At 47.5% G+C, this 16751-nt stretch overlaps 2 protein-coding genes across 10 annotated transcripts in view; one reads left to right on the top strand and one right to left on the bottom strand.

Moving 5' to 3' along the window:
* Positions 1–16751, bottom strand: part of SLC4A5 (solute carrier family 4 member 5) — a 147609-nt gene that overhangs the window by 7580 nt on the left and 123278 nt on the right. For all 3 annotated transcript variants that reach the window (XM_082427122.1, XM_082427123.1, XM_082427121.1), the window contains exons 21-26: positions 15261–15422; positions 14276–14454; positions 12923–12995; positions 3771–3839; positions 3117–3290; positions 688–837 (exon numbers count right to left, since the gene is read on the bottom strand). In XM_082427122.1, the coding sequence (XP_082283248.1) occupies positions 688–837; positions 3117–3290; positions 3771–3839; positions 12923–12995; positions 14276–14454; positions 15261–15422 (807 nt within the window). The remainder of the gene's footprint in view (positions 1–687; positions 838–3116; positions 3291–3770; positions 3840–12922; positions 12996–14275; positions 14455–15260; positions 15423–16751) is intronic.
* MTHFD2 (methylenetetrahydrofolate dehydrogenase (NADP+ dependent) 2, methenyltetrahydrofolate cyclohydrolase) overlaps positions 1–16751 on the top strand; it is a 69228-nt gene that overhangs the window by 29962 nt on the left and 22515 nt on the right. Inside the window, exons 9-10 of one of the 7 annotated variants that reach the window (XM_082427155.1) lie at positions 760–842; positions 2952–3069. The exons of 4 other annotated variants lie outside the window; for them this stretch is intronic. In XM_082427155.1, the coding sequence (XP_082283281.1) occupies positions 760–800 (41 nt within the window). In that variant the 3' untranslated portion in view covers positions 801–842; positions 2952–3069. Of the gene's footprint in view, positions 1–759; positions 888–2951; positions 3070–12425; positions 12654–16751 lie in introns of those variants that run through there. 2 more of the 7 variants (XM_082427151.1, XM_082427154.1) reach the window with 2 other exon arrangements.

Genomic DNA, 16751 nt, shown 5'->3' with positions numbered 1-16751 from the left:
GTAATGAACACTTGAACTAGACAATCTTTTTCACTACATTTTGTGATTTATTATAAGTTCTGGACTGGCTTCTTGTCTGTTTACTCCCTGAGTGTTTTGAGGTGAGATGGGGAGGAAGCATGGGAGAAGAGAGGGGCAGATGGGGCAACTGAGACTGAGTGGTCCCAGGCATCTGGGGAATGTAGTCACCCTCCTTTCAGGAGGCCACGTGCGTCTTCCCCCACCTCTCTGCCCAGGACCCTACGGACAGGCCCAAGCAAGGCTTGTCACCAGTCCTCCCACTTGCCCAGGAGTCCAGTCTACTAATGAGTCCCTATTAGACCCCTCCCCCTGGGCCTGCTCTGTTCTTTGGAGGTCAGTCCTCATAACCTCCTCCATGATGGAGCCGAGTCTTCTGCCCTGTCCCCTCAGGGACCTACACTGCTGTTGTAATGGCCCCAAGAGCCCACAGGAATGGGGGAAAATAGGCATGGCCAACTGACTTTTCCCTGGATGAGAGGTCTCATTCACTCTGGGCTACCCTGAGGGTATTCACATGAATAGACATGATCTCAGCACACCAGACTGACACTGGGCCCAGGCAATCGCTCCTGGCTACCTGAGAAGCCACCCCACCCTGGCCATGGCAGAGGTGGAGGGAGGGTCTCTTGATCCCTCCCATCAGCCCAGGCCTCACATCCTCCCCACCTCCTCGTCACTGTGCTCATGGGCCCCTTTCCTTTTCTTCTTATCTGCCTCCTTTTTCTCCTTCTCTGGAAGGATGTTGTCAATCCAGGCCAAATCATGCTGGGAGAAGATGAGGTCCAGAAGCCTTCGAACGATGATGAGGCCCAGGATCTGTGGTGAGAGTTCAGAGAAAACCATGGGCTCAAGGCCCCAAACTTGGGCACAATTTTTTTTCTCCCTCAGTCAGCTATGTTCAGGGACTTTTTCTGGTATCTTTGGAACATTCTCAAAGCTCCCCCAAACCATCGTTCACCTCCCACCCATCTTGGTTCCTCTCGTCCAGCCTCTCCTCAGTTGAGTGGTGATGCCTACCAGTGACCCAGAGGCACAGAGCCTGTGACAGCTGAGGTGGGGAGCCAGATGGGGACCATGGGTGGAGAACTACAGTTATTCTTTAAATTAGTGGTTCTCGTTCTCAGACTTGAGCTTAGATCAAATCACCTGGCAGGCTGTTAATACCCACACTGCTAGGTGCTGGGTGAGTTTCTGACTCAGAAGGTCTGGGGTGGGGCCTGAGATTTGCATCTCTAACAAGATTGCCAGGAGATGTTGATGCCGCTGATTCAGGGATTACACTTTGAGACCAACTGTCCCCATGCTCCCATTTCTGAGAGCTGCCAATCTCTCTGCTAACAAACTGAATAAAGTATACTGGCATATCTAGAATTTTTAAAGAAAAGTCTAGAAAGTTTGGTTCTGTTCAGGATAAACAAAGGCAAAACATGTGCTCTTTGGAGAAGATTAAACACTTGACCTTTTAATAAATGCAATGGGTCCAAGTAGCTAGTTATGAATATTGTCCTTTCACCACCAAGAACTAGCCATTAGATGAGGTCAGGGAGAAAACCATCCAGCCGGATTTAACACTGGGTCCTCACTGACCCTGTGTCTTGGGAGCAAGCAGAGCTCGGGAGTTGGTCAGACCTGGTTTTTAAAATTCCTGGCTCTGAAAACAGAGCATGGTTGCTAAGGGCAAGGGTAGGAAGAAGGGCTGTCTACATAGGGACAACACAGAATTTTAGAGGTGATGGAACTGCTCTGTATCATGACTATGGTGGTGGAATCGCTACTCTGTGTTTTGTCAAAACTCATAGAATGGCAGTCAGTTTTACTGCATGTAAGTTACAAAGTATCAGTATGGGGGAAGGTGTGAATCTTGGCTCTGCTCCTTCCTGGTTGTGTGACTTGAGTCACTCACACATGCTCTCTGAGCCTCAGTTTTCCAGTCTGTAAAATGGTAGTTCTTTAGCGAAGGTATGGACTAAATGAAATAGCACTCAGTACATGCCAATTGTGACGATCCTTTCCCCTCCTCACCTCTGAAACCCATGAGGGCACTGTTGGGGGGGATCCATTTCACTTTCCCTAGAGTGGTGGTTTTCAACCTTGGCTGCACATTTATGCTTACCTGTAGACTTACTATAAATACCAATGCCTGGGTTTCTCTAAGAGATTCTGACTTAATTGATTTGGGCTGAGGCCTGGGCGCATGTGCGTTTAAAAAGCTCCCAAGTGACTCTTATGAGCAGCCAGGGTCAAGAATCACTGACTCAGAACCCTGCCAGGATATTTCAAATCCTACTCTGTGTCCTCACTTTGGTCCCTAATCCAGCCCTGCAGGCTTTAGGGCCCACCTAGGGCTTCCCCCAAGCATTAGCCCACAGTCCCCCCTCCCATTCCCCATGCCCCAGCAGGGGCAGAGGCCACTGCCCTCCATGGGCGATCTAGGTGCCAGATGCAACATGTTGTTGGCTTTTCTTCTTTTCACTTTTAATTTTGGAATAATTTCAAACTTACACAATTTCAAGAATAGTCAAAGAATGCTCACATACTTTCCCCAGCTTCTCCAAACAATGACATGTTAATGACATTGGACTTTGAAGTTCTAAATCTCTATTTCTAGCTCTCCCCATCCCATCCCCCCATTTATCTTTTCAAATTCAGTTATATTGAAGGGTGAAGAATTATATTTAGTGTAGATCTACTTCTGCACTTGGTTTGAATTTTGGCAGTGGGGAACTCAGTCTCCTTGTTGAATTTGCCCAGCTTCTCCATCGCACCCCAGAGTTGGGGAAGTTGGTTGGCCTTTGCATTCTCACTGAGCCGCCCTGACCTGAGCTGGGTGGAGGCAGACGTGTGGGCTGTCACTACAGCATCCACCCACCACATACAGCTTCCCTCCCCCTCTCTCCTCTCCATTCCACCACACACACCCCGCACCCCAGCTCTACTTGGCCTGGAGTCACAACCCGAATCTTCATCAGTGCCTGCCTTTGTGACCCCGAGAGAATCAGGCCACTGTGGAGGAGAAGGCTAGGGTGGGTCTCCCCCTGGACACCTTCCCCGGCTGAATCTGCTGAACACGACGGGGAAGCCTGCGCTCATCTTACCATGACTGGGAAGATGATGGCGGCCATCGTAGACTTGAGGATCCAGAGCACAGCCAAGCACAGTATCTGCACCAGGGTGAAGAGGTGGATCCGGCGCAGGGGCACGTGCCGCAGGAAGGCATGGTCCGGCTGGTGCTTGGCCGGCATCAGGAAGAGTTTGCAGCGATCCCAGAACTGGTGAGGACAGAGGAAGGCTCAGCCAGGCCGTGGGGACCCTGGTGGCCCTGCTGGGGGCTTGGGTCTGGTGAAATGGGTGCTGCAGTGGGGTCTCATAGAGAAGAGCCCCTGGTCAGGCCTTAAGGATGCAAAGGAAGGGGACTGGAGGTCTAGGAGGATGTACAATGAGATCTTATGCTGGGGGAGTGCTGAGCCCTTGGTGAGGGCTACAGCCCTGGCGCTGGCCCCAGTAAACACTGCCCACACTCAAGGAAAATGCAACTTAACAGCAACACAAGCTATCCAAGACGTCTGGTGTATCATGGTAGATAAAGAACAAAACAAAACAAAATGTTTTCTTCTGTGCAGATTGCCTTAGAGAAGAGAGAGGTGTAGTGAAATGCTCATAGGAGTCAGCTCGATCTGGGTTTTGAATTCTGAGCCTCAGTTTCCTCATCTGTAAAATGAGGATTAGAGGACCTAAGGGGAGAGCCTTACCTGGATGCCATTCAGGGAGGCCACACCCATGTAGAGGAAGACTCCATACAGCACTGGCAAAGGGATGTACTGAAATGAGAGAGGGAAGCAGAGCTCTGGACTGGCCTCCGCCCAAGGCAGGCTATTGGCCACCCTGTTCAGGATGACTGTGTCTGCTGAGCCACAGAAGCAGCCTGGTCAGCCTCCGCTTTCTCCAAGTGGTGAAAGAGCTGGATGTTTGGAGGAATGAAGTGTCTGCTAGCAGATCTGGAGCCAGAGTGTCACTGGGGAAGGAGATGGTCTCTGGGGCTCTCCTGCCCTCTTCTCTAGCCCAGTGGACAGTTGCTCTCCCAGCCTGGTCCCCCCACCCCCACCCCCTTTAGGCCCTGCAGAAGCCATGTGGTCTGGCTGAAGATATACCTTCTGGAACACGGCAAATCTCCACAGACTGCTCATTCCTGCCAGCCCCTTCCCACCTCCAGTGGCAGCTAAGGCCCCCCCCCCGACCCCGCACCAAACTGCATTGCTCAACTTGCAGGGGGCTGGGGACATTTGATGAGCTGACCTACTAATGAGTGGGGAGTACCAGCTGATGAACAAAGCTCATGCATCATATACGATCAGGTAAAAAAGAATCAACACAAGTGTATGAAGTAACCCTTACTGGCTGACAACCAACTGCTGATGGTTTGGTGGGTGTCTCTCCTTCCCATCATGCTCACAGGTAGTTTGTTGGCTTTTTCAAAAGTTGGGTCATGTCACTCATACTGTTCTACAATCATCATTGTGACTCTTCAGAAGACTTTTGAGGTATGTCCCTCCAAGCTGAGTCTTTGTTTCTTTCATCCTTCCCTTTACCTGCACCCGTGGCTCACCACTGCGAGCAAGGCTGCTCTGCTCGCTCCCAGGGCTGCTGTGCTGAGCACTTGCGAGAACACAAAGTACTGTATCCAACTTTCAGAAGCCGTTTAAGAATGTTGGCAAATCCAAACAAATCAATAACCTCTCGTTTAAAATAAATTAGGCTGTGTTCATTTTTTAAACACAAAGCATGATTTGGACCCATATGCTATAAACCTTAAACTGCAACACTTGAATTTAAAGAAAGGAAATCTGGGCCCATTGCATCATTCCATTTGTACATGGCTTATGAAGTTTTTGCCTAATTATGAAATAAGGTAAAACTTTCAACACATCAACAGACTATTGTTTTAATAAGATATATATGTATATACAAAATGGAATATTATTCTATTACACAGCCATAAAAAATGAAATATTGCCATTTGCAGCAACATGGATGGACCTAGAGAATATCATACTAAGTCAGACAGAGAAAGACAAATATTTTATGATATCACATATGTGGAATCTAAAAAATCATACAAATGAATCTTTACACAAAATAGAAACAGGGACTTCCCTGGTGGTGCAGTGGTTAAGACTCCACGCTCCCAATGCAGGGGGCCCAGGGTTTGATCCCTGGTCAGGGAACTAGATCCTGCATGCATGCTGCAACTAAGAGTTCACAAGCCACAACTAAGGAGCTGGTGAGCCGCAACTAAGGAGCCTTTGAGCCGCAACTAAAGAGCACACCTGGGACTTCCCTGGTGGCGCAGCGGTTAAGAATCCGTCTGTCAATGCAGGGGACATGTTTGAGCCCTGGGCCTGGAAGATCCCACATGCCACGGAGCAACTAAGCCCATATGCCACAACTACTGAGACTGTGGTCTAGAGCTTGCGAGCCACAACTACTGAAGCCCACAAGCCTAGAGCCCATGCTCCACAACAAAAGAAGCCACCACAATGAGAAGCCCGTGCACTGCAACAAAGAGTAGCCCTTGCTTGCCACAACTAGAGAAAGCCCGCGCACAGCAATGAAGAGCCAATGCAGCCATAAATAAATAAATAAATTTATTTTTTTTAATTCATATTAAAAAAATTAAAATAAAGATCATGCCTGCTGCGACTAAGACCCGGTGCAACCAAATAAATAGGTAAATAAATAAATCTACTTTAAAAAAAGCAAAACAAAACAGAAACAGACTCACAAAGAAAATAAACTTATGGTTACCAAAGGAGAGAGGGAGGGGGAGGAATAAGTTAAGGAATATGGGATTAACAGATACACACTACTATATATACAATAAACAACAAGGATTTACAGTATAACACAGGGAACAATATTCGATATCTTGTAATAACCTATAATGGGAAAATAATAAAAAAAAAATCTGTACTAATCAGCCTCAAAGTGTGGGAGCAATTAACAGAGAAATAAAATCTTAAATAAAAGACTAAGCTATAGGGGCTTCCCTGGTGGGGCAGTGGTTAAGAATCCGCCTGCCAATGCAGGGGATGCGGGTTCGAGCCCTGGTCCGGGAAGATCCCACGTGCCGCAGAGCAACTGAGCCCCTGCGCCACAACTACTGAGCCTGCGCTCTAGAGCTCACGAGCCACAACTACTGAAGCCTGCTCACTGCAACAAAGAGTAGCCCCTGCTTGCCACAACTAGAGAAAGCCCACACGCAGCAACGAAGACCCAACGCAGCCAAAAATAAATAAATTAATTAATTAAAAATAAAAGACCAAGCTATAATCTGTAACAACACAAATTTAAGATGGCTTAAAACTTCCCTTTCGGGGCTTCCCTGGTGGTGCAGTGGTTGAGAATCTGCCTGCCAATGCAGGGGACACGGGTTTGAGCCCTGGTCTGGGAAGATCCCACATGCCGCGGAGCAACTGGGCCCGTGAGCCACAACTACTGAGCCTGCGCGTCTGGAGCCTGTGCTCCGCAACAATAGAGGCTGCGATAGTGAGAGGCCCGCGCACCGTGATGAAGAGTGGCCCCTGCTCACCGCAACTAGAGAAAGCCCTCGCACAGAAATGAAGACCCAACACAGCCAAAAATAAATTAAAAAAAACAAAAAAACCCAAAAAAAACAAACTTCCCTTTCACCCTAATGAGTGTGAAAACCACATCAAACTGAGTTGTCTTAGTTTATAGTTACCAGTGACTATCAAGTCACCTCATTATCAAGCCTAGGAAATTGTCTCCAGTCTTGTCATTTGCAGGCTGAAGCAGCTTTCTCAGAAAATCCCAATGGCCCATGACATCACAAGTGATAGTGCTGTGATCTAGAATTCTAGATTAATCGGTGCAAATCTTTCTTGGATCTCCAGGGAAAGGCCCTTTTCAAATATTAGTGACACAGTCAAGTGGCAAAAAGGTGCCTCTGGTGTCAGCTTTATACCACCTGCTAAAGCAATGAACAAGGATCACAGCCCTATAAACATAAGGACATCACAGCCTTCCCATATAATTTGAGGCTGAGATCATGAGAACAACATGGGGACCAGAGGGGGCACTTCCACATGGTCAGGAGTTCCTCTGAGGCAGAACACAGTAATCCACAGTCTTAATGAGCTGTGGTGAGTTGCAAGCAAAAACGGAAACAAAACAAACAAAAAACCTTTGGGGCTTGGGATGAACTGAGAATCTGCAGAACTGAGCGTGTAAGCCATTTATGCTGCCCATCAGATACATGGTCACTTCATCCCTCAGTGCCCTCATTTGGCAAGATAACCAAATATTTGCAAATTGGTGATGGAAGGACTGAAGATTATTGTTAGGGGAAACACTGACCGAAGCCGCCCGCCCTGGCCAGGCAAGATAGTAGCCACTCGCATGAGTCATCTTACGACAGGAGGTCCTGGTAAGGAACGAGGAACTAATAAGCTACCACCAACAGGAAGAATTCGGGAAAGTTCAAAGGAGAGAGGAGACGCCAATCCATATGTCCTACCAATCTCCCAGAATCCTCACTGGAATCATCTTGGCTGAGCGACGCGTGTGCCACCAAGAAGTTCCCTGAGTCAGAATGATTGACCAGAGACAACCCGGAAACTAACCCAATCGCCATAAAACCTGAGACTTTATGTGGCAGAGCAGTTTTCCTGGGTTCCCTTACCCTGCTGCTCTCTGCCCGGGCGCCCCTTCCCAATAAAGTCTCTTGCTTTGTCAGCATGTGTATCTCCTCAGACAATTCATTTCCGCATGTTAGACAAGAGCCCACTCTTGGGCGCTGGAAGGGGTCCCCCTTCCTGCAACATTATCACTGATCCTCTAATAAACATCACTGTATCTAATATCAGTCTAAACATCCATTGATACGGAGAGAGGTGATACGGAGAGAGGGGTGATTTTGTTCCTTGCTGCTCAAAGTGTGACCTTTGGACCAGCATGATTTGGTACCATTGGTGAGTTTGTTAAAAATGCAGAATTTGGGGGACTTCCCTGGTGGTCCAATGGTTAAGACTCCATGCTCCCAATGCAGGGGGCCCAGGTTTGATCCCTGGTCAGGGAACTAGATCCTGCGTGCTTCAACTAAAGATCCCGAGTGCCGCAACTAAGACCTGGCACAGCCAAATAAATAAATTAATGTTTTTTTTTTAAAAATGCGAAATTTGGCGCCCCCCCCAGACCTACTGAGTCAGTATCTTCATTTAACAAGATTCCCAGGTGATTTTTAATACACATTAAAATTTTTTTTTAACATTTTTATTGGAGTATAATTGCTTTACAATGGTGTGTTAGTTTCTGCTTTATAACAAAGTGAATCAGTTATACATATACATATATCCCCATGTCTCCTCCCTCTTTCGTCTCCCTCCCACCCTCCCTATCCCACCCTTCTAGCTGGTCACAAAGCACCGAGCTGATCTCCCGGTGCTATGCGACTGCTTCCCACTAGCTATCTATTTTACACTCTCTCACTTTGTCCCAGCTTACCCTTCCCCCTCCCCGTGTCCTCAAGTCCATTCTCTAGTAGGTCTACGTCTTTATTCCCGTCTTGCCCCTGGGTTCTTCATGACCATTTTTTTCTTTTTTTTTTTTTTTTTTACATTCCATATATATGTGTTAGCATATGGTATTTGTTTTTCTCTTTCTCACTTACTTCACTCTGTATGACAGACTCTAGGTCCATCCACCTCACTACAAATAACTCAATTTCGTTTCTTTTTATGGCTGAGTAATATTCCATTGTATATATGTGCCACATCTTCTTTATCCATTCATCTGTGGATGGATACTTAGGTTGCTTCCATGTCCTGGCTATTGTAAATAGAGCTGCAATGAACACTGTGGTACATGACTTTTTTTTTTTTTTTTAATTATTTATTTATTTATTTATTTATGGCTGTGTTGGGTCTTCGTTTCTGTGCGAGGGCTTTCTCTAGTTGCGGCAAGTGGGGGCCACTCTTCATCGTGGTGCGCGGGCCTCTCATTATCGCGGCCTCTCTTGTTGTAGAGCACAAGCTCCAGACGCACAGGCTCAGTTAATTGTGGCTCACGGGCCTAGTTGCTCCGCGGCATGTGGGATCTTCCCAGACCAGGGCTCGAACCCGTGTTCCCTGCATTGGCAGGCAGATTCTCAACCACTGAGCCACCAGGGAAGCCCCTACATGACTTTTTGAATTATGGTTTTCTCAGGGTATATGCCCAGTAGTGGGATTGCTGGGTCGTATGGTAGTTCTATTTTTAGTTTTTAAGGAACCTCCATACTGTTCTCCATAGTGGCTGTATCAATTTACATGCCCACCAACAGTGCAAGAGGATTCCCTTTTCTCCACACCCTCTCCAGCATTTATTGTTTGTAGATTTTTTGATGATGGCCATTCTGACTGGTGTGAGATGATATCTCATTGCAGTTTTGATTTGCATTTCTCTAATGATTAATGCTGTTGAGCATTCTTTCATGTGTTTGTTGGCAATCTTTATATCTTCTTTGGAGAAATGTCTATTTAGGTCTTCTGCCCATTTTTGGATTGGGTTGTTTGTTTTTTTGTTGTTGAGCTGCATGAACTGCTTGTAAATTTTGGAGATTAATCTTTTGTCAGTTGCTTCATTTGCAAGTATTTTCTTCCATTCTGAGGGTTGTCTTTTCGTCTTGTTTATGGTTTCCTTTGCTGTGCAAAAGCTTTTACGTTTCATTAGGTCCCATTTGTTTATTTTTGTTTTTATTTCCATTTCTCTAGGAGGTGGGTCAAAAAGGATCTTGCTGTGATTTATGTCATAGAGTGTTCTGCCTATGTTTTCCTCTAAGAGTTTGATAGTGTCTGGCCTTACATTTAGGTCTTTAATCCATTTTGAGTTTATTTTTGTTTTGGCGTTAGTGAGTGTTCTCATTTCATTCTTTTACATGTAGCTGTCCAGTTTTCCCAGCACCACTTATTGAAGAGGCTGTCTTTTCTCCATTGTATATTCTTGCCTTCTTTATCAAAGATAAGGTGACCATATGTGTGTGGGTTTATGTCTGGGCTTTCTATCCTGTTCCATTGATCTATATTTCTGTTTTTGTGCCAGTACCATACTGTCTTGATTACTGCAGCTTTGTAGTATGGTCTGAAGTCCGGGAGCCTGATTCCTCCAGCTCTGTTTTTCTTTCTCAAGATTGCTTTGGCTATTCAGCGTCTTTTGTGTTTCCATACAAACTGTGAAATTTTTTATTCTAGTTCTGAATACACATTAAAATTTGAGAATCCCTGGAACAGAACTCTACTGGAGGAACTGGTACAAAAATAGGTGAAGTTAATAAGTGATACAGAAAAATTAATAAAAATAAACCACTAGTAACTAGGATCCAACTTGCACCCCCTGAATTTGTAGCATCAGGGGGACCTCTCTTCTGTTGGCTACATAAATAAGAATTAAAAATTTCAACTAAAGTATGGTCTTGGGTAGACAGCTCTCTCGTGTAAGTTCTCTATGAGTCTAGTATTTGGCTATGCCTAATTTGACAGAACTAGGCAACCTTAAAGTTGCAAAAAGTTAAACAAGTTTTATGGAAAATTTTCTTAATTGGAAATAAATTCTGGGATTAAATCTAAGAATTCAGATCTGGATTAAGTTGTATTTTTCTTTAACTGGCTATACCAAATATCTCCCCTTTACCTAAAATCAATCTAATACTTAGTACTGGTGTCAGCTAGTCAAAATACTTTAATCACCTAACAGTTTTGAAAGCCTTGATATATACCTTGATACAATCAAATCAGAAATCTTAAATCTTATGATCAATAAAAATCTAGATGTCTTCCATGCTATAAAACTTATCAAATAGGTTAGTGGTTAAATAAAATGATTATATATTTTTTTCCTCTCACTGTAAAAGAACATGAGCAGGCAAATTTTTCATATCCTTTTGTGATTGAATGCAAAGACAATATCAGAGCATTTGGAGCTATAATAAACCCCATAAAAACTTTTTCATGACAGCCAAAGCAATAATGAATATTTCCCCATATCTGGCATCTTATCCTATTTATAGAGCCCATTTAGGTTTTTTTTGGCTGTGCTGGGAGACTTACAGGATCTTAGTTCCCTGACCAGGGATCGAACCCGGGCCACTGCAGTGAAAGTGCCAAGTCCTAACTAACCACTGGACTGCAAAAAAAAAAAAATTTTATTTATTTATTTTTAAAAAATTTTCTTTATTTTTGGCTGCTTTGGGTCTTTGTTGCTGCAGGCGGGCTTTCTCTAGTTGCGGTGAGTGGGGGCTACTCCTCATTGCAGTGCTTGGGCTTCTCATTGCTGTGGCTTCTCTTACTGTGGAGCACGGGCTCTAAGCACGCGGGCTTCAGTAGTTGTGGCGCACGGGCTTAGTTGCTCCGCGGCATGTGGGATACTTCCCAGACCAGTGCTCGAACCCGTGTCCCCTGCATTGGCAGGCGGATTCTTAACCACTGCACCACCAGGGAAGCCCCCGCCATTTGTTTTTATAAGATGCATAAATTAATACAGAAATACTGTCTACAGCTTGGAAGTTACAACATTTGTGCCGAAAACTGCAGCAGGGGACTTCCCTGGTGGCGCAGTGGTTAAGACTCCGCGACATGATCTGTCAGTGGCCCTTTCCCTTAATGCCTTCAGAAGGCTTTCCTTTCTTGAATTAAGCTAAGTTGTAGTCACCCAATCTTTTGCAGCTATTTTTCCCTTTGGATATCTTTTTACAAGCTCATTCGCGGTAAGCTTGTAAAAAAACAAAGACTAAAGAACCATGATGTTAATTGATTTGTTTACAATGGAAAATGTTTCTGGCTTGAGAACTGGTGCTGGGCACAACCAAACAGGTTTGAAGTTGGGTATTTTTTTAATGGATGTTTCCATTTTGCAGGAAACAGATTACATACGGGGGTGGGGGGCAGGCATTTCGTTTATTTAAAAGAGTATTTTAAATGGCCAGAGAATATCTACTTTTGCGGAGAGGCTGCCAAAGAACCATTGCGCCTTAACTACCCCCCACACCCCCGCCCCGGCAAATTCATATGTTACTTAACCTCTAGTACCTCAGAATGTGACTGAATTTGGAGATAGGTCCTTTAAAGAGGTAATTAAGGTAAAAGTAAGTCATATGGGTGAAGCCTAATTCAATACGACTGGTTCTTATAAGAAGAGACACAGGACACATTACATAGGACACAGACGTGCACACATGAGGAAAGACCATGATCTACTTCTAGAACATAAATGTCTCTTGTTTAAGCCACCCAGCTTGTGGCCTTTTGTTATGGCACCCAGAGCAGACTAATACAACAGGTGAGTGGCTGGAATGGAAAGCCTTTCTGGGGGACCCATGCTCCAAATGTACACCCCATTGCTATCATCTCTTCCAGCTGATCTGGAAGGACATGAGCAAGAGGAGCTTCTAACAGTGTGGGGAAAAGTCACTTATGCGCCCAAGACATGCAAGACAGAGGAGCAGAAAACAGGCCCCAAGAATAACGACAGAAGCCTCCCTCCCCCCCTGCAAGTTTTAAACTTCAGGAAATAGGTGAGCAAGGAGGCCATAAACTACAACGTGGAAACACAACCAGCTTGAGAAGCTACTGATTTAAGCAAGGATGGAAATTGGCAGATATGTCTGTGGGAAGGGTCCTTCAGAAAGATGAGGGTGGACCCTGGGAGGGGTGGGAAAGAGCAGTGAGGATGGCCTGGTGCTGATAATAAAGGATGCAACATTACAGAAAACAGTAATAATGATGAAACATGTCTGGCCTAATAGGATCCTGCCTTTTTAGGGGCCTTGTAGGGAGGCTGTTCCCCCCTCTGAGGCATCGGATCAGTGCCTTCTCAGGTGGACAGGGCCCTAGCAGAGGGTGCAGAGCCTCACCTGCAGGATGGGAGCCAGGAAGACAGAGATCCCTGTCAGGATGAAGACAATGGTGCCGGTCACTCTCTGTTCCCTGGCAGAAAAGAACACATGGTCAGGGTGGATTGGGAGATGCTCCATGACCATTCCAGCCCTCTGTGGGCACTTAAAGGTTGTGTCTGAGGCTCTGGCCTCTGCCTTGCTGCCCCATTCCAGAGGATAAACCAGTGACCTGAGGACCAGCTGCCCGGCACATGGGAAGAGAGGGAATCCGACTGAGGTGAGGGCATTTGTAGGGGTGTTCAGGAGGTTATCCAGTGCAGTGGCTAACAGGGGGTGCTTGAGCCAGACCAACTTGGGTTGAATCCTGGCTCTGACACTTACTAGCTGTGTGGCATCAGGCAAGGCCCTAAATGTCTTCAGCATTAGTAGAACGTAACTAATGGCACGCACCTCAGGGGCTGTTGTGAGGATGAAGTGGGATATGAAGTGCTTATTATCTCTGCCCTTTGATTATAATAAGATCCCATGCTTGTGGGGCATGACTGATGAGGATTTAGGGGAAGGGGGTCTGGCTGCTGGCAGAGCAGGTGTCAGGGGCTGGAGGGCAGGTATGTTTTCTGCAGTGCTCAGACCCAGGCACAAGTCCAGGGGAAGCCTGGGGCTCTGGGGCAGATTGCTCAGGCCCAGCCATCTGGGGCTCAGGGGTTGGGGAGGGGACCCTGCCCTGACCATAGGAACCTTGCTCAGGGCCGCCTGGGCAGCCCAGGAATTCCGAGGTAGTGAGGAGAAGCTCTTAGGACAGCCGTGTATGAGAATGCCAGGGTCTGATGTGGGCTCACCCCAGAGGTCCTAGGGGTGGAAGATGCGCTTCCCTGCCTGAAACATTCGCATGAGAGGAGGGGCGAGTGAAGGAACGGAAGTGACAGGCCATGGGCCACAGCCCAGGGGGTGGGAGTGGTCCTGGAAAGGCTTTCTGGAGGAATGGAGATTGAGCAGGACCCGAACCCTGCTTTGGGGGATTTGGGGGACGGCATGGCTAGGGAGTCTTGAAGAGGAGACAAAGAGTCAGGTCAGAAGGGGCTCTGTGGGAACCCCTGAGCAGCTATACAGGTGAGAGGTGAGAGCATGTGTAGGGCCTGGGGTGTACTGACTGGAATCTATTAAGAAAAAAGCACCGCTTAAAACTGACTTTTCGTCTCCCTCTTCCCTCCCTTCAGGGCTATCACTCCTATCCCTGTGGTTCCTGGGTTGTTAGAGAAGGGGCCCTATTCACCCAAACGCCTTGATGGTAAGAAAAACCTGCTTCCTCCCCACTGTCCCCAATCTGCCCACTCCTGCCCAGGTGGTCCTCGGGCCCTGACCCCCACCTACCTGACCCCCAGGAACTGCGGCTGCTCCCCAGGGGCGCTGGTCTCCGTCTCCATCCTGAGGCTGTCGATGTGGGCAATGGAGATGACCGTGGCAGCCACGTACCAGGGGAGCCCCATGAAGGAGCAGAGAGCCATGAGGATGCCCACCCAGAGCAGGTCCAGATGGTAGCCGGCGGCCTTCTGCAGGGGCAGCGGGAGGTGGACGCTGTCTAGCGAGCCTGTTCCCAACCACCTGTTGTGGTGGGCTGGGGGAGACAGAACTCTCCCAAGGCAGCCATTTTGTGGAACACGCTTTGAGGGCTCCCCGGGGGCTTCTATACAGTACTCTGAGAGGACTGCCACCCTAAGGTGACCAGGCCTCACCAACCCCAGGGTTTGGTGAACCAGGGAACTGATGCAGGTAAGGGAGGAGAGGGGTGTTCAGGCTTGGAGAGGCCCTGGGTTTGGGTCCTTGGGAAGAAGGTCTCCTACCCAGCAGCCCAATATCTCTATAATTCCCTAATGAGGGGTCCCAGGTGGGGCAGGCCTAGACCAAGCCTAGAGTGATCCAGATTGGGATGGGGGAGAGAGTAGTCTGTCTCCTCAGACTCAGAGGCAGGGAGGACAGTTGGCGGGGCCAGGAAGGCTAAGGATGCTCCTCTGCCTTATGGTTCTGGGTCAAAATCCCCTTGTTAGGATCTGTTCAGACTCCCAAGTTAACTGTCAGGAGACAGAGCAGGAGGGTCACTTTGGGAGAAGCAAGGAGCCGCGCCCAGCGGCCCATCCTGGGCTTGGTCCTGGCCCTTGGAGCCTCCCCGCTGGCCCTTCTGGCCTTACCCACATCTGGAGGTCATATTCTCCCCACCCCCGGAACTCCAGTCTTCTGCCTTCATATTTTGCTTCACAAATGGCCCAACATTTTGAAAGAAGCACCTCCTCCCTCCTTCATTCCTTCTGACTCTGTGGAAAGAAAGAGATTGTGCCCCTCCTCCTAGCACCAGCCTTACCCTCAGCTTGTTCTCCTTCCGGTTGACTATGACGGCTGTGATCTGCTGGTCCATGAAGATCAGGATGGTCACCAGCAGGGCGGGCAGGATGCTTACCAGGTACACCCACCACGGGTTCTTCCCAAAGGGGGCCACGAACCAGCCTCGATCAGGCCGCGTGGGCTGAGCAGAGCAAAGGAGAAGGCCCTTTTCTCTCTCCCTTGTCCCGGTGCACTTGTTGTCTGGTCCGCTCTCCCAGACTTCCCGCTGTTCCCACACCTAGGGTACTTTTCAAGTGCAATCTTATCCCTTAAAGACATTAGGCACCTGCAACTTTAAAGAGACCCTGGAGGCACAGACTTGGGAAGGGCGTGGTGTCTACAGAACAAAGGAGATGATTTGTTGCAGCCGCCATGGGCTTGTTTGGGAAACGGGGAGGTGCAGAGTCAGGGGGCATTGGTAGAGAGCTTGTGGTCACTAATTGCAAAATATGTTAACAAGAAATGGAAATGAGGCCCAACAGCAAGAAAAAACAGAATGATGGGCCCAGTGCCTGATGCTTTCTGTCTCTTCTCTGAGTCATCTGTCTGGGGAGGTTATAGAATTGTCTGTAAAACACCGAACATTAATTTAGACTTGCATATTAAGAATAAAGGATTATCTGTGCAGGAGCTGGGCTGAGGTTTATCTTTTGTTTACTTCAGAGAAAGAAGTACTTTAAATTTCAAGGCCAACAAGAGTTTTATGAGATGTTTAAGCTGAAATAATATTGCAAAGGTCAAGCCCTCAAAGGCAGGGAGGGTCAATTCTAGAACCTGTACCTCCCAGGCCAGTTTAGACGGGTGGAGCTCCTTGTGAGGGAGCAGGGCTCAAGTGGAGCTACAAGCAAATGGCACCAACTCTAGACTAATGGGAAATTCTGAAGCAGTGGTTCCCAAACTTAAGCAGGCCCCAGAATCTCCTGGAGGGCTTGTTAAATTCAAAGCCCTGAACCCCACCCCCAGACTTTCTGATTCCATGGGTTTCGAGTGGGGCTGATAATTTGCATTTCTAACAAGTTCCCAGATGAGGGCAAGATGCTAGTCTGGGGACCACACTTTGAGGATCACTGTTTTGTTTTTTTTTGTTTTTGGCCTCGCCACGTGGCTTGCGGGATCTCAGTTCCCCGACCAGGGAATGAACCATGGCAGTGAACGCCCAGAATCCTAACTACTAGGCCACCAGGGAACTCCCGAGGATCACTGTTTTAAAGGACCATTTTCAACAGATGGCCCAACTTGTAGACTGCCACGAGTGAGGGAATTGTAAACCTGTAAGTGGAAATCAAGGGGCTTCAGCTGGGCTGGAGAGTAGATTCCAGCACCTTCCCCATCCTGTGGCTACACAGCAGGAGTTCATCGTGGATATATCCCCAAACCACTATCTCAAAGGACCGCCCCTAGCAGGCCGTGTGGGAAGGGCGGAGCATACAGAGAACCCACGTGGTCACTTGGCTGAGCACATAAAAATTTG

This window comes from Balaenoptera physalus (assembly GCF_965194825.1).
Source record: "Balaenoptera physalus genome assembly, chromosome: 15".
NCBI classification, from domain to species: Eukaryota; Metazoa; Chordata; class Mammalia; order Artiodactyla; family Balaenopteridae; genus Balaenoptera; species Balaenoptera physalus.
The sequence above is the reverse complement of the archived record's forward strand: the minus strand, read 5'-3'. Positions and strand labels throughout refer to the sequence as shown.